Genomic DNA, 26,666 nt, shown 5'->3' with positions numbered 1-26,666 from the left:
TCCCAATTACCAGCCAAAAATTCATCGACATAAAAATTCCTTTGACGTCAAAAAACATTTTAGTCGAATTTTTAATGCTTTGGACGTTGGAGCATTTTTTATAGAGTCTGTTGATAAAGTGGACACCAGCCTGCGAGGGCAGGTGTTCATTAACTACCGTTCTGTGTCTCCCAGTTCTCTAGTTGCTTCTCTACCTCTTGTTTCATATCCATGAATGTCTCGGCACTTTGTCAGGGCACATTTCGACATACAGAAAAATATTGTTTTCAAAATTTTTATATTTAGCAGAGTCAACAGTGCATTTCTTTTGGTTGGCAACACTCTCTAAATTCATGTTTGCTATTTTTAAAACTGCTTTTTTGAAGCTTGAAAGTGCTCAGAAATTGATTATTTGCACAAGCGTCCCATAACACCACTCCATTGGAGAGGTGTTGGTACATTAATCCATAATATGTCGTCATCAGTACCTGACTTGGACAATATTTGGCTAAATACCTCTAAACATAAATGCCCGAGGCTAATTTTGTGCAAACTGACTCTACGTGATCATTCCATGTCAGCCCTCGATCTAGGTGAATACCAAGGAATACATCCTCCATTATGGACTCTGACAACATGACGGCAGGCCCACTTTTCAAGTCATAGTCAGGTCGTAAAAAATGGTTCACAAATTTATATTTAGAACAAAGTTTTGTGAGATTGAGGCAGTAGAATTGTTGGACACAATTATGAGGTAAACAAAAACCTTTTGTTCCAACTCCTCTGATTTGCCATTAAAGCAGAGAGTTGTGTCATCAGCATACTGCCCAAGCCTCTCGTGCGAAGTGATGAACCAACAGTATTTTCAACCAACTGCAAAAACCATGCTACTGTGATTAAGCCATAAATTTTGTCACCTTGAAAAAACCTTTAACAATCCGTGAATTCCATTTATAAGCCATGAAAAACTCTAGAATTTACAAATAAATATCTGTTGTCCCTGTGTCATACGATTACAGAGGACAGTGGACAATCACCATTCCATGGTAAAAGTAATACACAGTCTAAGGGATCAACTGAGACGTTTGGCTGGTGCTGCGCTCTGTGTGATTTGTACTGGTATTGTAGTACACAAATGAGGGAAAGGAAGAGTTGATATGAGATGACTTTTCCGGCCTAAACCACGTGACGTCTGTCAGTTTTACTGGCCTTCGCCAGGCTACTGCATTGTAAATAAAGTCTACTCTTATACTCCCTGCTTAAACGAGAAATATCCCTTTGTCATCGTTTTGATAATTAATAATAAGGTGTAATACAAGTGGCAAATGTTATGCCTTTTTATGCTCATTATTTAGTGAACAGCATATAGCACTTGGCGGTTGCTGTTCTCCGCTTGTGTTGTATCTGCTTGCACAAAACTTTTTCATCATTTCTGAAATGACAAAAAGTTTTAGCAAATTTTATCACAGCTCCATGCCGTGTCTGGGTTGTGTCCGCTCCACAATTTTGTCCCTACACACTCTCTTAAAATTTTGGTTTTGTATCAGTAACATTGATTGTAAATACAGTACATTTAGACTGTTAATTTATTAATGAAATAAAATAATTATATAGAGTGGAGATCCTGAATAAGTTAGCATGTGGAAGTGAAAAGTGCCGGGTTAAACTTTAATGAGATGAGGCAACAAAAACATATCCCACCACCTCCAATCCCTCTTTTGTGGTTACAGGTGCCATTTCTCACTTGCCAGGTGGTTCACTTCTTGCAACTGGATGTATACTTGTAAGCTACAGTATTCACTAAAAACACTTAGATTGATTGTAAATCCCAAAAAAATTATCAGTTGGAAAGATTGCTGCTTCTTACTATGTAGTTTTTGCATTATCTGAGTTTATAGTGTTGGGTTTTTACGAATTCCCAAAATTTGTGTTTATATGAGTTCTATTTAGACCCAGTGAGTGATTGAATAACATGTAATTTTTCAATAATATCTGACCTGAGCACTGCAATTTTCGTTTTGCATGGAGCTACTTTTCTGAAACATTTTAAGATCCATGCAGTAGTATTTGTTCTTTATGCATGTGATGTTTTTTGAGGTTATGTGCCTAAAAATTTCTGTTTGACATTTGTTTCGTGCAAGGTTACTAGTAAAAGACCTTTGCTGTTTGGATCTGAAATTAAAATACAAATCAGCTAGGCTATTTTTGTTTTAGCTTGAAGGTGCTTTTAGTAATTTTGAGATTACTGCTTGGCATGTCATTTGTGCATGAAGCTTCTGGCCAGAATAGATTCATTGCTTACTATATTATTATTGAAGTAAACTATCATACTAAGATTAATCATAATTTTTTGTGTTGTTATATGGTAGAAGCAATTATTGATTTGTAAATTTACCACATTATTTTAATACTACCCACATACTAGGATGTTTTTTCTCATTGTAAGAAGCTAGTTATAAATCAGTATTTGCTATTGTTGGTTTATCTGAAATGTTTTAGTTTTAGTAAATCTGATTATTCTGGATATGTAAGTGGTTTTAGTAAAAAAAACCACTTGACAGAATATGTTGTATTCTTTCCATCCAGGATCCTCTGTTATTGATTTTAGCTAACATCATCACTCTGTACACTAAGGTTTGTTCCCTTACCACTAAAGAAGAATTTAAGACTGCAGTCAATGATGAGTAACCCTGTCTGTTCAAATTTGTGATTTTTTATTCTCGAGCCCTCAGTGGAAGAAGTTGTTGGTTCCCCAAGCATTTAACTAATTACGAAGATGCTATAGCTGAAATTAATAGTAAAATAACCAGAGCTAAGAAGTTAATTAATTTCCAGTTTTCTAAATCTTGTAATTGTGATTTTCAAGCAAAGAATATGACAAGTTATAAGTTAGAAGACTTTCTTGCTGTCTGGAAAGTGAAATAAATGATCCTATAACTTTCTACCACTTGGAAAACCTACACACTTGTTTGATTGACCCAGTAGAGGACTGTATCGAAAGATAATGCATTAACTATATTGTATGCTTAGACCTCTTAAGTTGTAATATTTCTGGATGCTCAGTGACTCAAATTTATATCCCCAACAGAAACCTTTTCTAATTTTTTCACATATAACTAAGATTACTGATATTTAACTCTATACTGAGTTAGATCAACTTGAACCAATCTTATTGTGTGCCGTAAGGTGTTAGCCACAATCATTGTTTTAATCAATGAGGTTGCTTTTGAAATATTCAGCCTTCAGGAATGTCTCTTCAGGAAGTGGCCATGCTTCCTCAATTATTTGTAAGGCAGTCAACTCTTTCCTTGGGAATAACTTTAGTAAAAAAATATACTAAAGTAAATAATACAACACATGCTAGTAACAGACTTAGAAATTTTAGAGGCAGATTTGAATGTGGACCAATTTAAAAGTGTAATAGCCAAACTATTGCTTTTCAAAGTGTTTGTGACAATGTTTGCATGCATTTCCTTGGTTTTTTGGGGGAGTGTATGGCCCCCACTCTGTAGAATGTAATTTCGTTTCAAAATTCATGTGTTTTACCCAAGTCTTCTTTAATGATTCGATTGAGCATCGAGTCACCATATTTTTTTATAAGTGTCAAAAATGTCAATGAAGCATCCATATGCTGATTTTTATGAGTTTGTGTTAAGATTTGTAGTAACCATCTTGCACACAATTTATGGTAATGTAACTTCTATGTAATTAAACTCCTTGAAATTTGAGGAAAACTAAGTGAGAGTTCTGTTATTGTGAATTGGCGGTCTTCTTTAATTGTCTCATCGACTTGGAGACAATTTCATCCGTCACATTGCTTGGCCGACCACTTTGTTTGTCATCATGCACATTACCTTGGCCATTTTTAAACCTAATGCACTACTAACGCATTCCAACTTCAGTAATCATATTGTTCCCATAAAGTTCACAGAGTTGGCTATAAATCTCAATTGGTTTAGAATAGAATATATTTTATTGTGTTGACAATATATATTACATTGTATTGCAATAGTCAATAATACCAATTTTTTTTTACAGTATTTATCTTAAAAACTAAACCCATTCACTCACCTTTCCATACAGTTGCACACAGGCACACATTCATACACATACAAAGAAACAAAATTAATAATTCGTGGGATCAACCCCTAGGATTGCAACACCACTGCGAATATCAATCCCAAGTGTGCTCTATGAACTCGCCAACCGAGTAAAAAAAGCACAAGACACTAGGTAGTGTTTTAATTGGGTTTTAAAATTTTTGGATTTGTTTCTAAATTAAGTGTTTTAGGGAGATTGTTAATGAATTTGATCCCAGCTTGAGAAGCGAGGCGTTCAAATGGTGCTGTTCTATGCTGTTCTATTGTGCTTAGCCAATAAAAAACCGTATTACCAATCACACTTCACATCTCACAGGATTTTAAATGACATCACACATTTTAAACTGCTATTGCAGATCAACTAGGCGTGACAGTAACCTTTCACTAATACGGCTGGATAGCCAATGAACGGAGAAATGTCGTGACATCAAAATGGCCGTGGTAGTCCCGCCCCTAGTGGCTATAGAGCAACACATGATCTACTTTCTGGATAGCCCTTGTATAATGTCACTTCCTGTCACCCTTACAGATAAACCAGGAATGTGTCAAAGTGTAGTCCTGTCTGCCTACTATTTAATGACATTTCTTGTCACTTACAGATCACCCAGGAATGTGGACAGTACTCCTCTCTGGGTCAGGATCTGGTGGCTATGTGTGTCAATGATGTGCTGTGTCAAGGTGCTGCACTGTCTACCTACTCTTTAATGCCACTTCTTGTCACTTACAGATCGCCCAGGAATGTGGACAGTACTCCTCTCTGGGTCAGGATCTGGTGGCTATGTGTGTCAATGATGTGCTGTGTCAAGGTGCTGCACTGTCTACCTACTCTTTAATGCCACTTCTTGTCATACTTACAGATCGCCCAGGAATGTGGACAGTACTCCTCTCTGGGTCAGGATCTGGTGGCTATGTGTGTCAATGATGTGCTGTGTCAAGGTGCTGCACTGTCTACCTACTCTTTAATGCCACTTCTTGTCACTTACAGATCGCCCAGGAATGTGGACAGTAACTCCTCTCTGGGTCAGGATCTGGTGGCTATGTGTGTCAATGATGTGCTGTGTCAAGGTGCTGCACTGTCTACCTACTCTTTAATACTTCTTGTCACTTACAGATTGCCCAGGAATGTGGACAGTACTCCTCTCTGGGTCAGGATCTGGTGGCTATGTGTGTCAATGATGTGCTGTGTCAAGGTGCTGCACTGTCTACCTACTCTTTAATGCCATTTCTTGTCACTTACAGATTGCCCAGGAATGTGGACAGTACTCCTCTTCTGGGTCAGGATCTGGTGGCTATGTGTGTCAATGATGTGCTGTGTCAAGGTGCTGCACTGTCTACCTACTCTTTAATACTTCTTGTCATACTTACAGATTGCCCAGGAATGTGGACAGTACTCCTCTCTGGGTCAGGATCTGGTGGCTATGTGTGTCAATGATGTGCTGTGTCAAGGTGCTGCACTGTCTACCTACTCTTTTAATACTTCTTGTCACTTACAGATTGCCCAGGAATGTGGACAGTACTCCTCTCTGGGTCAGGATCTGGTGGCTATGTGTGTCAATGATGTGCTGTGTCAAGGTGCTGCCCCTCTATTCTTCCTTGATTATTTTGCGTGCGGCCATCTTGCAGTGAATGTTGCCGGAGAGTTTATCAACGGTGTTGCTGAAGCATGCAACCTAGCGGGGTGTGCTCTTGTAGGTCAGTGACAAATTGCAATTTGATTAATTTGTAAAATATATACAATGTGAATGATAGGTTTCTGAACATGGAGATAGATGACACCTAATCCTCAAGATGGTTTTTGCGATTTTGTAATTTACTAATCAGCCCTCTTATTGACATCTGCAGCAAATGTTTTAAAAATTTGATGTGTTTTGCATGTTTTGGATGCAAATCAAACAGTAGTTGGTAGAAGAACAATAATTTGAATTTAGAATTCAGTTATTTACAGTTCATATTTTTTTTTATTTATCACATCTTTACATTTGAGCAAATTTGTCAATAGACTGTCATTAGCCTGTAACAAGCAGCCTTAGCACTGAATAATTACAAAAGTTAAAAACATTACAGAAAGAAGTAATAAAAATGATTGTACAAAATGTTCCACAAACAAATGTACTTTGTTATAAACATGTATTATTATATTTATGCTTAAAAGAACTAAATTTAAAACTTTAATAATTCGGTGCTCATATAGATCGTTGTCCGGATAATCTGCATATAATCCCAATTACAACTATATACACCACTATAAAGTTGGTTTAGATTATATTATTTGTGTTTCATGTCGGATTTATTGAGCCTCTGTATGTAGATTAAAATCAGTTTTGGAAGATCTAAACTGCTGTTTGAGTGTTTAAAACATAAATGTATACCCAGTTGTATATAAAACCCCTTGTATTTGGTATTTAAATTTATCCTCCTCAGGGAATTACGAGGTATGTACACAAAGTAAGTTTCGTTTGGTTTTATTAAAAAAGTGTATAGATACAGAAAAAATGTTTATTGTACAAACATTTACAACTCACATTTAGATAGAGTAATTACTTTTGTACACAAATTACGGAATTTTGTAGGCATGTGTTTGAATGCCTTCTTCATAGAAGGTTGCCGCCTATGTTTTCAACCATGTGGTAACATGTTCTTTCATCTTTTCATTATCAACCAAGTTTTAAACACCAAGATTTCAGATGTAGGAAGAGATGAAAGTCGCTATGAGCGAGGTCCAGGTTGGAGGATGGTCAAGAATGTCCCAGCCAAATTTCTATACAAACTTTTTGTCACATTAGCAGTGTGATGTCAGGCATTATCGTGGAAAAAGACAACACCTTTTGACAGTAATCCTCAGCACTTGTTCTGTATAGCAGCGCGATCTTTTACGGGTGTCGCAGTAAACATCTGCATTGATTGTTTAGCCTCATGGTAAAAAATCAGTCAGCAAAATGCCTTTTCTCCCAACATTTTTTTGTGCACTTGTGTACACATGATTTTTCGAGGTGTCAAGATTTGCTTAGGCTTAATCTTTGCTGGGGTAGAAGTGTGTCTCCATTCCATCGATTGCTGTTTAGTGTCGGGGGTGTCATAAGATACTCAAGTTTCATTTCCAGTCAGTGACATATCACAGAAATAAAACCATCAAAGTCTTCATCGTAGCGTTTCAAAAAGTGAAGTGCACTGCCCAACTGTTGTTTTCTGTGCTGTTCAGTAGGAATTTTGGGTATCCAATGTGAAATTTGGGTATACAGTTTTTGAAATTTCAGTTCTTCAGTAACGGCTTCAATTAGTGATCATGTAATTTGTGGAAATTCCATGATCCATTATCGTGGAAATAGAAACAGAATTTACTTTGTGGACATACCTTGTACATATAATTAATTATGAATGAAATAGTTATGCATGTTTATTATAATTACACCAACTGGAAATCATAATATCAGATGTAGATTTATGCAGATTTTAATGGGTTAATGGAGTTTCATTTAATCATTTCCCACTTTTATGAAAACCTTTCCTTTGGTAGCATTTTATACATAATATATTTCTTTCATAATTTGATAAAACATAGCAAATAGACAACTTGATATGTAATCTCGATTCTTTATGGTATAGTTTATTATAAACTAGCGGGACCGGCGCGCTTTGCTGCGCATTTCAATAATTTTTTGCAAAAGTTGCCCGCGGCTTCGCACGCAATTTCCCGTTGAAAACAGTACACTATATCCACTTATTCTTTTTCTATCACATTCTAAACATTGCTGAGATAATTGATAGTCGTTCCATCGTGAGCCTCTTGGGCGTATTATGAAGGTATGTACCATATTCCTGCCTCTATCTAGCTGTTACCCACGGCTTCGCACGCAAATCTTAAGAACCGAAGTCCTTATATTACTTAGTAAATTTTTTTTTTTACTATAATAAATTTTAGATTAAAATTAGTTATATCTCCGATGCCACGATTGAGCTTGCTTTGTTGTCTCGATCGAGAGAATATGTACACACGGAGTTTTGAGAACCATACTTCTGTCAAAAAAAACAACTAAGGTTGATTTTATAACATTCTTTATATTTGTAGCCAACGTAAGATAGTAATTATGATATCTGCATTACTCTTCTGATCAAGCATGAGCATGGTTTATATTAAATAAATATTGCAGTTAAAGGTGAATTTTTACGTCAAATTTGAATTGTATTATCTGGATAGTAAAGTCTATGTTTAACAGTGATTGCAAAAACAGTTTAAACAAAATTTGTCGTTTCTCTTAAGCTTACTCTATGCTTTAAAACTATAAGTGTAATATATGTTTACAAAGAACAGCTGATTAAAAATTTGAAAAGACGTTAACATATGTTTGCTGCAATGCATTTCTTATGGGTATTTCTGTAACCAGTGGGGCGGAATCCTGAATCGGGAAAGGGATGGGCATAGCTTATAAACCTTCTCCGTGGAAAAATACATATACGTACAAATTTTCATCATGATCGGTCCAATAGTTCACGATTCCATAAAGGACAAACATACAAACATTCATTTTTATATATATAGATTTGCCAATATATGTGAGTTGGTTGCGATGCAGGTGGAGAAACAGCAGAGATGCCGGGATTGTACAAGGATGGAGACTTTGATGTGGCAGGATTCATGATGGAGGTTGTGGAGTGATATTAGTTATTGTCTCAAGTGTCGAAGGTTGTCAGTATATGTGAGTTGGTTGTGATGCAGGTGGAGAAACAGCAGAAATGCCGGGATTGTACAAGGATGGAGACTTTGATGTGGCAGGATTCATGATGGAGGTTGTGGAGTGATATTAGTTATTGTCTCAAGTGTCGAAGGTTGTCAGTATATGTGAATTGGTTGCGATGCAGGTGGAGAAACAGCAGAAATGCCGGGATTGTACAAGGATGGAGACTTTGATGTGGCAGGATTTGTGGTGGGAGCTGTGGAGCGAAAACACTTATTACCCCGAGTGTCGGAGATTAGCGCCGGAGATGTGGTGATCGGAGTGCCCTCCTCTGGTCTACATAGCAATGGGTTCAGTTTGGTCCGCCGAGTCATGGACCTGCATGGCCTCTCCTACGATAGCCCGTCTCCTTTTAGTAACAAGACTCTTGGTACGTTACGTGGTATTTGTTATTTACTAACTTCATATTACACTAAAAGTAGTGTATTTATATTGTCATAATAAGTTATTTTATCTGTCAAAAGCAACAGAATACAGAAATACAGTTTTGTTCTCGGGCATATTTTATATTTTTATAGGTTTAGGAAAAGAAGAGAAGAATGCCTAATCTTGTAAAAGTCCAAAGAATTTTAGAATGGTGTATAAAAACAAGTCAAATTATCAATTTTTATTAAATAAAGCATGCTGTTAGTATAAAAGAAGTAAAAAGGTTTTAATTAAGGTTTGAAATTTTTTTCATTTTTTAAGAGAAATTTGCTGTTTTAACATCATTCTTGTAACTTTTTAATATTTAATTTGATATAAAAATGTTAGAATTAAACCATTTTGAAGGAAACTGGATTTTTCCGGACATTTGCCTTCACAAAAAATCCTGTTTCCTTCACAATCCTTCCATCGTCAAAAATAACCTTCAAACAAAGAGTAAACCATTTTAAATGAAAAGAAACGCTTTTTCAAATGCAATCTCTAATTTCTGTATTACCACTTTTTACAGCCAGAAAACCTACAATTTTCCTCCTTTACTAGCACAGCATTTTTTCTATTTTGCTGAAAAAACTTTTAGACTCCAAATTAATAATCATACTATGAAAAGTTGTAGGCATTGGAACCAAGACAGCAATGTATTTGTATATTGCAAAATATACACCTTTGTATTTTCTACACTCAGCTTCTCCCAAAGGGAATAAACTCAGAAAAGAGTTATTGATTTTAGGCTCTATAACATATGCAATTCTGACATTATTTTTATTGATGTAACTGCAGTAACTAATGTTTATAAGCTAGCTTTCTGATTTAGTGGTTAGAAGTTTAGTGAGCACTCTGTAAGGTAATCTATCTGATACCCAGACTATCATGAATTAACTGATAATGATTGCAGGGGAGGAGTTGCTGACACCAACCAAGATATACGTGAAGGATGTGATGCCGTTTATAGACAAGGTGAAGGCCATCGCCCACATCACCGGTGGAGGTTTAGTGGAGAATATCCCTCGTGTACTGCCCTCAGATGTCTCTGTGCGTCTGGACGCATCTCACTGGCCTTTACCACCCGTCTTCGGTTGGCTCGCAGTTGCAGGTTACTTGGCTTGCTCATTTTTACATTTCTAGGAATAAGTGTTTGGTCTCCAAATAATTGTTTTTGTATTAGATTAATTTTTCACAAAACGATCAAGACACTCAAGGATTGAACTTTCACATATTTAGATGCCTTATTGGTGGTTTCATTTATTTAAATTAAATCTGTTACACAAATTATAAGGTGTATTCCAAATTCTGGAACTTAAATAAAAAAAAGTTTAGTTGTACTTTCTTTGTTACAAAAATATACTAACAAAAAAATTATATAAAGAGATTTTGTGGATTTTGCGGATCTATCTACACTATATAAATTGAAATTTATTACACATTTTTTTACCAAAATTACAATGTTCACATTGAAAATTATTTATTATCATGACTGTAATATAGCTGTAAGAAGACGTAATTCAAGGGCATATTAGAAGATTAAACCACATATCTCAGTAATAAAGTCTGTCGATCGTATGCCATCTTTTGTAAATGTTTCTTTAATAATGTATGCTGCAGCCCAAACAATCCAAGTATCTCATTTTCTGGGTCACTTTGTACAAATTCTCAACAACTTTCAAAAGAATATCTGTAGATGTTTTTCGAAGTAGGTTTCTTTTTCCTCTATACTATAATCTCTTGTTATTGTTTAATTCATTGTTGGCACTCATCAATTTTTTTCAATGCTATAATGTTTCCTTAGATGTGCTAAAATGTTTTCAAATATGTCACAGGCATGAGTTTTGTGGTACCATGCCTTTCTAGCAACAACTCTTTCACATTCGTTAGACATACTCTCACTCAACGCAGCTATGGTGGGAAGGGTTTAATCAGTGGGAATGTTGAGTTTAGATCCAGTTCACCTTCCTCTTAGTTTACGTTCTACGTTGTGTAGAAAACAAAATAATAAAATTTCTTTTATAGACACAGTCATCCTACTTTCCTCACATAGATCCTATGGAAGGCTATTGTAAACTTAAATTCAAAGATGGAATATTCGCTTTTTGTTCTAAATTCAGTAGGGTAAAAATATTTAGGGGAGTATTTTACAATAGCTCTGATATACCTGCCATTAGGTGGAGTGGGCAAGAAGGAACTGCTGCGCACATTCAACTGTGGAATTGGACTCGTGCTGATTGTCGCCCAGAAATATGTGGAGGATGTTCGCCGTGGGATACCAAACGCTTTAGTTATCGGCAATGTCAAGAAAAGAAATGAAGGTAAGTATTGTATTGAATAGTAATAATTGTTACAGACAGTAAAACCAAACACTTACAGTAATCTATATATATATATGTGGATGATGTTCGCTGTGGGATACCAAACGCTTTAGTTATCGGCAATGTCAAGAAAAGAAATGAAGGTAAGTATTGTATTGAATAGTAATAATTGTTACAGACAGTAAAACCAACACTTACAGTAATGTATATATATATATATATATATATATATATATATATATAGAAACAGATTATTCTCTTCTAACAAATAAACCACGGTATATTGGTTTGAAACATTTATAAAATTTCGTGTATCTAGGTACACTTCTTCAGATAAATACACTTGTATCAATATTTACATAAATTGTGACAAAAAAATAGGTAAGAACTCAAACAAGAAATACAAGCATTATAAATAAATACAGTAGATCAGCAGCTGATGGGCCATGACATGACGTGTGTGAATAAGTAGACGAAAAATAAATTTATCTTAAATTAAGACCCCTTATATATATATATATATATATATATATATATATATATATATACATATATATACATATATATATACATATATATATATATCGCTACTACCTCAGTGCAACAGTGGGACATCTGAGATTTTTAGTGTTTTGAGGTTATGATAGGTTTTGATTCTATTGGAGATGTAGATTTTCAGTGCTACAGTGGGTTTCCTAAGATATCTAACAATTAAAGCAATATAAAAGATATCCCTGATGTAACACTTAGTTGTTTTTCCTTTATATTATAGTGAAACAGTGGGATATCTGAGTTTGTCCCAGTGTTGCTCTTTTATTCCTTTGTTTCTGTCTTCAGTGCACTGAGTTTTCCCAATATTACACCAGCTGTTTTTGTGTTGAGATAAGGTTAAGATCATAGTGTTTTAGTTTAATTCTTATGATAAAAGTGTTTTCTTAGCACAATTTGTGCAATGTTTTCTTCCAGAACATTAATAATTAATAATTCCAAAAGGTTGGCTGATATTGAAGAAACAAAAGTCAAACTTGGTGAAAGGTAAATGCATGTAGAAAGGCAATCTTTGATCAATTTTACAATCTGTGTGACATTACAGGAAAAAGAGATTACATACCAAAACTCATTTCTTTTTCCAGTAACAATAATGAGCGACCACTTACAGCTCGTAAACGCAACGCATCGTTTCATCTTGAGATAGATGGTAGAAGAGAGCGAGTTTGTAAATTAATGTTTAAATCTACATTTGCTAATTTCTAACAATTTTATACCTACTGTTATGAAAAAGAGTGATGTTTTTACTAAGGGAGACTCAAGAGGAAAGCATGAGAAACAGAAGAAAACTGAAGATGCATTAGAAAATTCAGTAATGGAAGACATAAATAATTTCCCACGGATTGAATCCCATTACAATAGGGCAAGAACTAATAAGGAATACTTTGGAAGGTGGTTAAACTTATCAATGATGTATAGGGTGTATGAAGAAGAAAACAAGACTAAAGGTTTGAACTACGTAAAAAACATTTGTATGAATCAATTTTCAATACCAAGTTTAATATAAGTTTTTTTTTAAGCCAAAGAAGGATTTATGTGTGAAATGCGAGGAGTACAAACTCTTGAACGATGAAGAAAAAATAGAAAAGGAAGATCATCTGAAAAAGCACAGAGAAGAAGTTTCACTTTCGAGAATGGAGAAAGAGAAGGATAAGGAAAAATGTGCTAGTGACAAAAACCTGATATTAGCAGTGTACGATTTAGAGGCAGTCTTCCAGTTGCCACAGGGGTAAAGCGTCACTATTTTATTACAAGTCTACATTGAATGCTTATAATTTTACAATAGTATAATTTTACATTTCTAATAAGGATACTTCACAAAGAACAGGTTTATTGTTATTTATGGCACGAAGGTATTGCAAACCGAGGTGGTGTAGAAATTGCAAAGCTGCGTTTTATGAATTCATTAAAGAACACTGTAAGGACAACAAGAATTTAATATTTTGCAGTGATAACAAATAAGAACAAGTATGTCTTTGCCATGTACCTATTTTGAATTCAAACCATGCAAATTGAAAGTATTACACACAAATACCCAATAGTCGGTCATACGGAAAATGAAGCAGACAGTATTCATTCCTGCATTTAAAGAGAAAAACAAAGCATTTTGAAAAGTGGTACAAAATTTTATTCCTAGTGAAATATCCATGCTTATTATGACCTCCAAAAAGTCAGGGGAACCGTATAATGTAAAAGAATTGGAACTCTAGACTTATAACAATTGGAAGAAGCTTTCTGAAGACATAGCCAAAAATTTTCTGTAAACAAGGATGATGAGGAAATGTACATGGAAACGATGTAAAGATAGTATAAGTTAGAAAATAAATTGAATATTATTTGTTTTTACAAGACGTCTTATAAAGACGAAAATTTCAAAGAAATTGAAACAAGAAACAAATCTAGAAAGAGTGCAAAGGAGTTAGTTTTGAAGAAAGCTTATACCGAAGCACCTCCTATTACAGATAGTAAGAAAAAGGATCTATTATCATTGTGTTCAGCAAACTTAATTCCTAAAGCAACATTACCAATTTTTTTGTAATTTACAAAGCTCAAAGAAGGTCATTTTAATAGCCCAGGACAGTAGTGATGAAGATGATTAAAACAATGTTTTCTTTGATAAATTTTAATACTTTTTTAAAGTTGTATGTACAAAAGTTCTAAAAATGTAAAATAAAAAAATTATTAAAATACATTGTTTTATTTTATCATTATTTATTATAATTATTCTAAATAATAGTGTAAATATTATACTTGAGACATGTATTTGGAAAAGTATGATTTATTAGTGCTACAGTGGGACATCTGTGTCAGGTCTTATTTTTTATTTTTTTATGTCCATAATTGAGGTACTAATTACAAGTAACTGTTGCAAAACTGTTTAAAGATGTATCAGATAACACTTTGGGTATTTTTTTAGTTTCAATTAGGCAAATGTTTAAGAAGTAAACTGCTATCATCTAACATGAAAAACTTTGATCGCCGATTCCCGAAAGTAGGGTGTTTGGTACATGTCCCACTGTTGCTCTGAGGTAGCGATATATATAATTATATAGATATATATAATTATATAGATATATATAATTATATAGATATATTTAATTCCGCAAGCGAATCATTCTCCAGAAAATTTCTCAAGATGTGACGAAAACATATATTTTGAGGTTGGAGTGCCAAGGACGGTGGGAAAAAGTACCAGACATGACAAAAATTACCCAGGCTCTGCCCCACTGGCCTTTGAAGTTAAAGAAGTCTCCATAAGAAATGTATTGGTGAATAAACAGTCCCAATTTAAGTAACTTATTGAAAGTGAAGTTTGAATCACTGCAGTGGTTTTTTAATAACCTGTTTTAAGTTTAGCAATATTGGTTTTATTGTTCTGTTCATTTGAAATGTGTAAATCGCATAAATAATTTTATATTTTCATTACACACAAAAACACATTATTTTAGGTGAGATATCAAATTAATTCAGTATACATGGAAACCTTTAGTCACACAATGCAATATTTACATTTTTTGAACTTTAATGTTAATAAAATAGTTAATTAATAGAGATTGTTAGGATAAGAAAAGTTTTTGGCCATGTCTTAATATTTTTTAAGTAATGCAGTTTAAATACTTTTTAAGCTCAAGTGCTTAAATTGTTTGTATTCTTTTCTATTTGAAATGCTCTTTAACTTTATATATCTCATGGCTCTTTGTTTCATACATTTTGAAATTTTTTTGTTCCCCGACAAATGTTCCCTTTGAAGGTATGAAGACAGAAAAATGTAAAATTTAGCATTTAAACTAGTCTTGGTAGGTAAAACTTCCATAAAAAAATTCAACCAAATTCAAAATTAATTTTTCATTGGTTGATTTGACATGGAATAATCCTTGTTTGTCATTACTGTGTGGTTTAGCAATCTGCAATCATGTTGGTTTTGTTTGCTATTGCAGATGAGCCTCAGGTGATAGTGAAGAAGTTTGGAGAATTGTTCGAGACACCCATGCTGCCTCATGTCAGTTCCCATGTCACTCAACTGTCAGCCAGGAAGCGAGTGGCAGTGCTTATCTCTGGTAGTGGCACTAACTTGCAGGTCTGTTAGTTTACAAAGAGTTATTCATGTTAATCTCTATGTATATGTATTCTATGAAATAGAAGGTGTGGACAGAATGTAAATAGTTTTTTGCCTTAATGCCACTGCAGCGCTACTGTCATTATTCAGCGCTACTCAACATTCAGTCCTTGAGAAGTAAAATTTTACCCTTAGAACTAATATTAGATAAGTTAAATTGTGATGTCATAACCTTAAATGAACATTGGTTGCACCAAGATGAAAGTTTATTATATGTTCCGACTGGTTACAAAATAGCCGACATTTATTGTAGATGTCCTGCCCTAACTAGAGGGGGTTCTTGTATAATTTGTGAAGGATAGTATAGAATTTAAAAGTTTCAATGTAAATAGTTTTTGTATTGAAAAAGTATTTGAAATTACTGCAGCTGTGATTAATAATAGTACTGTTATTGCTAGCATCTATCGTACTCCTGACTCTGATGTATGTTTTTTTCTTTATCAACTTGAACATTTTATTAAATTTGCGAAAAATAAACATAAGGGTAAACTAATTATCTGTGGCGATTTTAATATTGATATCAATAAAAATACTCAGCAAGCCGAAAGTTTTCAAAATTTATTGAGGTCTCATGATTTATTTAATTTAATTTATTTTGTTTCAATTCACATCCGACTCGAAAGAGTGCGTGTCTGGATAATGTAATCACTAACCATGGAGTGGAGAACAGGGATTGTATTATATATCAACCAAACTTATCAGACCATGCTGGAATTTTGGCAAAATTTATTGACAATAGTGGTGTCAAGAATGAAAATGTTTACTTTAGTACTGTTAGAAACCTAAGGTTAGATAATGTTAATAATTTTAAGGATGAATTATTTTTAACTGATTGGAATTATTTAACAGAATTCTCAAATATAGATGATGCATTCACTTTATTTATAGAATATTTAACAGATATATTTAATTTGCATTGTCCTACTAAACTTGTAAAAAGAAAATCAACCAAATCTGGAAAAAAAATAAACTGGTTTACTCCAGAACTAAAGCAAATGAGAGATATTTTAATGGTTATATATGATAAGTTTAAGAACTGTGTAAATGTAGAAAATAAAGCTACATACAAAAAAGATTATATCCATGCTAAGAAAATATATAGATACAAAATAGGCCAAGCTAAAAAAACTGCAAATGATAATTTCATTAAAAATTCAAAAAATAAGTGTAAAGCTACATGGAGTATTATAAAAACTAATTTGGAGAGTTTGACCCTGAGTCAGCAATCTAATATAAATTCTCAAAAGTTTAATGACTATTTTGTGGGTGTGTCAGATGAGCTCAATAAGAATATTACTAAAAATAATGGTGAGGCTTTACAACTATTAAATAATTTTCTTGATAAGTGTTTTTTAAGAGAAAAATTTACATGGAGAAAAATTGTAAAACAGGACATTAAACTGTGTATATCTAAACTTAGTTCATCCAAGAGTGAAGATTTTTATGGGTTTTCTAATTTTTTGGTTAAAAAAATCATTTTTGTTATTATAGATCCTCTAGTATATTTATATAATAAGATGTTAGAACAAGGTGTTTTTCCAAATGCTCTCAAGCTGGTAAAAATAATTCCTATATATAAGAAGGGAGACATGTTAGATCCATCTAGCTACTGCCCCATATCTTTGGTACCCATCATTGGTAAAATCTTCGAGTATTGTATTAAGGAGCAACTGTATGATTATTTCTCACTTAATTATCTTTTGTGTAATGAACAGTTTGGTTTCATGCCTGGTTGTAACACTGTAATGGCAGTTGAATCTGTCGTTAATGACATCATCTTAAGTTTTGAAAATAAAGCTGTACAGTCTGCAACCTTGATTGATTTGTCCAAGGCTTTCGATTGTATTTCACATACTTTGATCTTGGATAAACTGACTCGTTATGGTATTACAGGAATTGAACTGAATCTTTTATCATCATATCTTAGCTGTAGGAAACAGATGGTTGTTCAAGGTGATGATAAGTCTAACTTTAATGAAATTAAAAATGGAGTGCCTCAAGGCTCAGTACTTGGCCCATTTCTTTTTACTATAGCTGTCAATGACTTTTCCTGTAATGTTCCATGTAAATCTGTCCTTTATGCTGACGACACCACACTTTTACATAGTAATTATGTTATTGAAAATCTTTTATTAGAACAAGATGCAATGTTAAAAATGGCTGCTAAGTGGTTTCAAGCTAACTTTTTAGTAGTAAATGAAAATAAAACTGAAAAATTTGTTTTACAATGAATAATACGTTTGAAAATTTTAAAACTGTTAAACTGCTTGGTATTTATTTAGATAGTAAGTTAAATTGGGATTGCCATGTACAAAATGTATGTAAAAAGTTAGCTAGAGTTGTATTTTTACTTCGTAAGCTTAAGTTCTGTGTTAGTAATGAAATGCTCATTATATCTTACTATGCTTTTTTTCACACACATTTGATATATGGTGTTAATTTATGGGGTAACAGTAGAGTATCTAATAAAGCTTTTATATGGCAGAAGAAAGCTCTTAGAATAATTAAAGGAGTACCAGACAGAGAGACGTGTTTTCCAATTTTTAAAGAATTTCACATTATGACATTGCCTTGTATATATATTTTTTATTGTCTCATAAAAGTTAAAGAAAATTTAAATGAATATCAAATCAGAGGAAATACTCACGATTATAATACAAGAAACTTATATAAGCTTGACTTACCACCAATTAGACTAGAAAAAACTAAGAAAAGTCACATTTATATGGAAATAAAACTTTTTAATAAATTGCCAGAAGGAGCTTGGTTAGTTAGTACTGATAGGTTTAAGTCTGTAATTAATAGCTGGTTAAAAGAAAAAGCATTTTATTGTGTCAATGAATACTTTGCCTGTGATACTAGTGATATAAGTTTTTAGACACGTTTCATTCTTTCGTTGTTTTTATTCTCTTGTTATTGTTATTTGTTGTTATTTGTAATGTTCTTGTTGTTAATTATTTATTAATTTATTATCCTTGTTAAATCTTTTATTTTGTTAATATTTTAAACTTTAGAGTGGTTGTATGAAATAACTGTAATTATTACTAATAAGTATTTTGACGAAGTCAATTGCATTTGTGTACTGTGTTTAAAGACTAATAAAGATCTTGATTCTTGATTCTATTCCGTCAAGCACAATTGCTTCTTTAGTTCATCAGTTCTGTCATTGCAGTTTATTAGTCTTGTGTTTACTTACTATGGGAGTGTCGATGGCCGAGCAGTCTGTCGTTGGACTTTGGGTCTGAGTTAGAGATAGCGCAGATTCAAATGCTGTCTGTGACAGTTAGTTGCACTTTTTATCAGTACCATCGACCTTGTACTGTATCGACACTCCCCCTTATTCTGTTTAATAGGGTCCTCGCACAGGCCAGTGGCCCATGAGGACGGGCAGAATAAGGCTTAAAAGGGGATCGGCCTCTCCTTAAAAAAAAAACAAACAAACAAAAAAACTACTGTTTACAATGCTACAATTGAAAATCCAGCCAACTATGAGATTTGGTCTCTTAGTCACATTTTTAATATAAGAAATGTTAAGACAAGAATGTTATAGTAATTAATGAAGATAGTTTGTGTGAGTTTATTTTATATGTATCAACAAATGTGATAAAAATATTCCAGAAATTAAGAAATAGATTTGAATTCAGAAATTTATAAATTTTTAAATACCTATTTCTAGTCACTTTAGGATAGTCTCTGGTCAAGAATAATTTAGAATAAAGGTACACGTTTTGTATCAGAAATTGTACTGTTTCTTATCCGGCCGATCCTTATATTGTTGGGTTGTGTTTCAGGCACTTATAGAAGCTACAGCTGGTAATGCCAGTGTCGCCATGGGGGCTCACATTGTTCTAGTGATATCCAACAAACCTGATGTCAAAGGTTTGAAAAGGGCTCAGAAAGCTGACATAAAAACTGAGGTAGGCTTTGTGGTGTTATTTATTTTAATCTGAGTACGCATAGTGGAATTTAATGTATCTGGACCCTTTAATTAGAAAAAAATATTTTAGGAAATTACGTTTTAAAAATCTTAAACCTGGCACCAAATGCTACGGTAATATTTTGTCTATTTTTATTTGTTAAAAACTCAGTCAACTCCCAATTTTCCAGAGCGGAACAACTGAGTTATAGAAATTAATTGGAGTAAAAAATTTTGGCAAAAACAAAAAAAATTATTAATAATTCTTTTCAAGGGTTTGAGGAGGGTTTTCTGGCTGATCCCAATGTTACACATGGGGCAGCAATAAATTACTTTTGCTAGGTTATTTGGAGGGGCAGGAAGACAGTTTGCTTCGTGACAAACTGCTTTTTGCAGAAGTTTTATTCAGCTCCGTACCACTTGCTGTTTGCACTCGTACTTGCCTTGACCACTTGGTATTCATAATGACAGCGGATATATTGTGTTTATTTTTTTTATTTGAAGCAATATTGGTTAGAAACGAGTAAGAGATTGCTATCCGGTTGGTGCTGCAATCATGATGATATTGGTCTTAAAAATACTTGGGAGTTTATACAAATCATATTGTTTGCGAGTTCGGAAGAACTAGTATTTCTGTTGGTTGGTTTATGGAGTATTATTAGATGTGTATTTTTTGATAGTTGAGTAGATTACTTATAAATAAATTTTTAACCATTTTTCAGTGTCTCGTAAAACTGTTTCCTCAAAATAATTAAATTTATACTACTAGAAGATCAATAACAATTTTTTATATCCCATTTTACTTTTTCCTTTTGAGGTTTCTAACTGCATAATATATTATAAAAATAGTATTATTACGAAATAACTTTTTTATATTATTCTGGTGTACAATTCTTTTATATTATTTTGATGAAGAGAAAGTGTTAATCAATCTAAAAAATTAGAACCTTAGAACCAACGCTTTCACTTTTTCTTCACAGCTAACTTTATTAGAAAGTAATTTTCCTAAATGTTCTGTGTTTTTATTATTTTTATGAAAAAATGTTTAAATTTATGGTAAAACTTTGAATTTTAAAATGATTTTAGAAGAACCATCTTTAATCACCAGATGTTTTTGGTTTGACATTTGTTGACTGGAGATGACTTTTCATAGTGAGAACAAATTATCTCAAGATTTTAACTGTGTCAGCAATTTTGAATATGGTGTAAATCAGAAAACTTAGATGATATTAATATCATCTTCGTCAATGAGGTGGGTGTATGGTATCATGTCAGATTGATATTTGAACCTCTGCTTAAACACTTTATGACGATGTAAACCACAGGCATGTATAGTTTATTTATATTAAACAAACACTAAACAGTACTTTGAATCTCAATGACATATTGTCCACCAGGTTATCAAGCATACTGACTATCCTAGCCGACTCGAGTTTGATCAAGCCATCCATGAGTGTCTGGTCGCCCACAAGGTGGACATTGTCTGCCTTGCTGGTTTCATGCGGGTGTTGACTGGCGAGTTTGTGCGGAAGTGGCGCGGGCGCATGATCAACATCCACCCAGCACTGCTACCACTGTTCAAGGGCACGCACGCACACAGGCAGGCTCTGGAGGCTGGCGTCAGGGTCACCGGCTGCTCCGTGCATTTTGTCGAGGTGCCAATCTCATTTAGAATTACATTATTAAAATACCATTTTTAGCGTTAAACAGAATTGTTTTGAAGATTTTTATACAGCAGCCTTAAGTACGGTGTAAATGAAGACATAGATAAATCTGCTTTCATTTAATGCACAGAAAGCTCATAACTGTTTATATAATTAGTACCAAAATATGGTACAATGGTTCTCTCTTTACTCCAATTTAACTATTCACTCACAATCAAAGTCTGGAAGACACAGGTTAACACATTTGCTGCGGGAACATATGTTAAAGATAACACAAAAAAATTAAAATTCATAAAAACTTACCATATGTGTACTAAAGATCAGAATATGGTCCTATTTTGAAGTGAAAGTGGTCTTTCTGTTGATACCGGATATTTTGGTTTGTTAACCACAGGTGTGTAACCCACATAGTTTGACATTTTCAGTTATGCTCCACTACCGTGTTTACAGTTTTGTTGTTTCTTATTAAAAACCCCCTTTTTCAATGTTCAACGTTTATTGTACACATTTATTACAAATACACTATTACATGTGTCTCCAAAACCCATAAAAAATCGTGTTTACATTTTACAAGTTACCTGTAAACCCAAAAATTCCCAAAAACTAATCCTATATGAATACAGATTTGAAAAACTATGTGGAAACGGTGCCAATTGACTTCAACCGATATCTGAGCAACAACGAGGCTTGTAGCTTGCAATTGCATTGTTAACCGCTGATGTGTAACTCGCTATTGGAAAACATCACTGTTACACGCCGACGTGTAACCCACAGCGAATGTGTTAATATGTTTGGGTTCCATGGGTATTCAGTCCTATTAATAGACTTTTTTTTAATTAATCCTTTTTGAGGCAGAACTTTTATGAGAAGTGTAGCTGTTTATGCAAACTTTAGCAATTTACTGTTCTATACCTTACAAAAATCTTAATCAAAATTAATAAAACCTTCAGAACCTGTTTAAGACCCAAACATAACTTTTCAAGTAAACTCACAATGTATTGGGTTTAAAAAAGTAAGTAATATAAAAAATTAAAATATTCACATTTTTGTTTGTTTGCAGAAATAATTAAATTTTAGAATGTCCATGAGGGCTGTATTGAATTTTACTTAAATCAGTTCTTTTATAAAAAGGATATCTCAACTAAAAACTTTTCAATTTTTTAAGATTTTTGGTGAAAATCTAAAAAAATTGAACAAGGTAACAAACACCAAGTTCCCAAATGTGATTAACGTTGGTACAATCAAAATTTTTTAATTATTTGTCATCAAAGTTCATTCAGGAGTAGAATTATTTAATTTCTTGTTTGGTTTTGCTTGAATGAATTGTCTAATTTTGCTGTAACACCAATGTAAAATAAGATATTTTTTAAACACTGAATATTGGCTCTTTTATAGATCTTTTCATTGAGTGGCAAAGATATCTTAAAGCAAGCTTAACATTTTGTATGTAGCAAACTAAATTACATAAGAATTACAAAATAAACACTTTCAAAGTTTGCTTATTAATAATGTTCACTTGATAATAGTAACAAATGTAATATGAACAGCGTATTGACTGTTCTGTGCTATCTACAGGAAGACATAGATAATGGTGCCATCATCGCTCAGAAGGCTGTAGACATACTACAAGGAGACACTGAGGACAGTTTGAGTGAGCGAGTGAAGCTTGCGGAGCACGCCATCTACCCACAAGCCCTTAAACTACTCGCTACTGGAAAAATACATCTGGATGAAAATACTAATAAGATAGTCTGGAACTAACTCTCTGATCTGTCTAGTCAGGTATTAACCCTAGATCTGGTGCCACCGTAAAAGTTCAAAATGATCATTATATCAGCACTATGCAAGCCTACATTATTTTTAAATCACAAAGAATATATGCCATGCTCAAATATATATATATATATTTAATATATATAATTTTTTTGTTAGGAATTATAAATTACAGCGGTAATGTGAAAATTGTAAATGAGATTAATGTAAATGTTTGGATCTTTCACACTAAATCTTCTTTATTCCCTTTTTTGGGATAGTAAAATAAAAAAGATCCAAAATACCAAACTTTTACATGGAACAAATATATGAACTTATTTTTTTTATTTGCAAAATCAAAATAAATTGTTTTGCATAAACCAAAACCTTTTTAGTATCAAATTTGAAATCATCAACACAAAAAGTGCTCATGTCTAATGTTGATAAATGTTTTGTATTTTTTATCGTTTTTGTATTTTATAAGCTTTTAAACAAGCCTAAGTTTTTAAATTTGTAAAAAATTGAACCATCAAAACTAAAAATAAAGTGTTTGATTATTTTTCTTATTTGAAAACTCAGATTTCTAACCCAAAAATAAAATAGAAAAATTTGTGATATGTTTACCCTTACTGTAGATCATTAATCACAATGTAACAGATGTGCAAAAAATTACAAAGTGGTAAAAATAAATATTAAGTTGTTGCGGAGCACAAAATAAAAAAATCTGCACGAAATAACACATTTTGTAAACACTACACTGTACTTTGTAAAAACTATCACATTATTACTATCATTATTATTGAAAGAATGCGATTACTAGCACAACCAAACTAAATGGGAAAATAACTAGGCTACTTTCACGGATGACACTAATTTTTATTTTCGTTTTAACAGAAATACAAACTCTTAATTTCTGCCTACTTGTAACCCAAAATATCTTTATGTACATCAATGTGTAAAGAACCAATGATTTTTTTCATTACGATAACTCAGTAACTAAATGTGAAAGCCAACATTTATTGGCCATATGTCAACGTGTGGGCGTACTGGTATAGAAGTATCCATTGTAGGATTTGCAACGAAAATTCTAAAACAAATGTATTCACAGTAGAAGCAATCAGTTTTGTACAACAGAAATAGATTGTAGACGTACATGTGACTCCACCAGATTTAGTGTTAACTTCCTATAGATGAGCTTTATCATGACTGAAATTAATGTTTCTACAAATATTGTGTTATATTAGTTAGATTATGCCTAATACAAATACTTTACATTTTGACATTTATAATGAAAGTAATGTTCATGCCATAAAAAATTTGAAATTATTCTTAAATTTGGTAGGAATGCTGCACTGCCACACTATATTAATATATTTAAGAATGTTTTAAAATTATTGTATTCCACTAAAAAGGCAATCAGTATGATTTATTGTATTTTTTTGTTTGAAGGAATACAAAAATTAAAGTGTATTGGTTTTTTATAACTGTATAAATTATACAGAAAAAATATTTTAAAAGTGCCTAGTAAAGTTTTGAAAAAATACATGACACTGTACCAGCATTGCACTTTTGAGTGGAGAGTCCATTTAATCAGAAAATGTTAAAAAGAAGCAAAACTTTGTACTGATAAAGAAAATATAGAATTTCTTCAACAACAATTTTTCTAAAATGAATGTATATTGCAAGATATTGTTTGTATTGAAATGAACTGCACTAAATCATACAGGTAACATAGCATATCCTGGTATATAAATAATTGAGATAAAGTATTACATATAACCGTTATTATTTATTAGAAAAATACAAGGAACACAGTATTGTGAATAATGCAACAAAGCACAGTTAACTGGCCTTTGAAGCCATGTATTCATGTTTTTTTTTTAAATTGATTAAAATTGTCAGTTTTCATGAACTTATCTAAGTTGATTGATTGAAAATGTTGAATGAAACTGGTTTAAATTGTCAATTTTAATTCGAGTCATCAAAGACAATGGATTGTTTTTCGGTCAAATGAGATTCATTTTCAAAAGATCTGTCGATTGCTGCATGTGCAGTTAACAGGCTTTACTTACAGCATTTATCAGCTCAAAGTTATTAACGTTGGTGTTAGTAGTCGTTGATGTTTTTACGACACAAGCCACTGTTACAGTCGTTAACAATTATAATACAGCACTTCACTTATCATAGTACTGAATACTGTGTTTTACAGTAAGTGTAAAGGAAATTAAATGAAAATCCCCTTTAGTTCTTCAAGTGAAGTTAGAACTACATAGCCCTTTCTTACACTTAACCTGAAAAGTAAGCTATTTGCAACATTTATGCTACTAGTGAGCTAAAAAACAAAGAGTGTTCTTTCAATATCTTGTTCATTTATAAATAGGTGTTTGTTTGTATTCATGGCATTATTTTTCATTTTTGCTGTTGTTTTTCTCCAATTATGTCCGACTTTTTCTTAAAGTTTTTCAAAGTCCCAAAAAGTTGATATTTATTATTGATTTTTTGCATAAAATACTTTTGTGTGCCATTTAAAAATTTATTATTTTTAAAATTATAAAGTGCATTTTCCTTTTACGTTTTTAAAATTATTTTTTTTATCATTTTTGTGTGATTTATGATAAAAATTGAGATATAAATTGACAGTTGAAATTAAACTAGTGTTTATAGACAAAATATGTTATATTTTTGTGTAAACATTTTAACAAATTTTTTATCTGCAGAAAATATTTACAACTATGATAAATCAACTCCAATATTTTACTATATTATAGTTAAAAAGTACAGTTTTGGGAATATCTGTCAATCATTATTGCACATAAGATCAAATATTTGGGATATACTGTTTTTTATTAGGTAGTTTGATTTTAATTTGAAGTTTAATTGATGTTGAAAAATTATATTTAGAAACAAAAACTTATTTATGGTTTAGTGTACTCAATATGACATTTTGATTTCTTTATAGTTTTGTTTTTATTGAGAAAATTATTGTTATTTAGGTCTAAGCTTAGTTACATTAATTTTAACTTCTACAGGGTAAAAAGAATTCTTGTTGCTGTATGATTTATTTAGTTTTTAAAATTACCATTATGGAAGTAAATAAATAACTCAACAACGTATCATATATTTTGTAAAATTCCAAATCTCAGAGACAGCTAATCCAAATGTATAATGTATTCAATGGGATTTTATATTTTTATAAATGTTTTGTATTGTTAAGTTTAAGAGATCTGTTTATACATTCCTCACTTTTGTACGTCCAACAACGTTTTTTGTTCTTTTACATTATACATTGTTACAACATATAATGCAGTCTATTAATTTTATCCAACTTTCTTAGCCTTAATCCCTTAAGTGCTGTAGGCGTCTGTGGCCGAGAATCAGGTAAATGCTGACGATGTACATATACTCCTTGTGTTATCATGGTAAACCGAAGGTTATATCGTCGTGCTTGATATATAAGGTGATTCTGGTATATTTATTTTTCTATTAGCTTTGCGCCAACTCGTCCCTTGTTATTGGGTCTGGGTGGGGGTGAGGAGGGGGAAGAGACTGTTCTACCACTCCCACCATATGCCCTCTGCTACTACCCTCCATGATGTGAGTCACTTGTTCTGTTACTGTGTTGTAAACAAGC

The 26,666-nt window shown here is 32.7% G+C and overlaps 1 protein-coding gene across 1 annotated transcript in view; it reads left to right on the top strand.

The window, feature by feature from the left end:
- The window catches only part of LOC124366829 (trifunctional purine biosynthetic protein adenosine-3-like), a gene marked incomplete at its 5' end in the record, with an annotated part of 53,421 nt that extends 27,084 nt beyond the window's left edge, over nt 1-26,337 (top strand). Inside the window, 8 exon segments of the mRNA XM_046823430.1 lie at nt 5,573-5,771; nt 8,937-9,182; nt 10,131-10,328; nt 11,395-11,538; nt 15,525-15,664; nt 19,495-19,620; nt 21,017-21,274; nt 22,859-26,337. Of these exon segments, the coding sequence (XP_046679386.1) occupies nt 5,573-5,771; nt 8,937-9,182; nt 10,131-10,328; nt 11,395-11,538; nt 15,525-15,664; nt 19,495-19,620; nt 21,017-21,274; nt 22,859-23,044 (1,497 nt within the window).
- Between the last annotated feature and the right edge of the window lie 329 nt (nt 26,338-26,666).

This window comes from Homalodisca vitripennis, chromosome 7 (assembly GCF_021130785.1).
Source record: "Homalodisca vitripennis isolate AUS2020 chromosome 7, UT_GWSS_2.1, whole genome shotgun sequence".
Taxonomy (NCBI): Eukaryota; Metazoa; Arthropoda; class Insecta; order Hemiptera; family Cicadellidae; genus Homalodisca; species Homalodisca vitripennis.
Note: the sequence above shows the minus strand (reverse complement) of the source record. Positions and strands in the feature narration are given on the sequence as shown.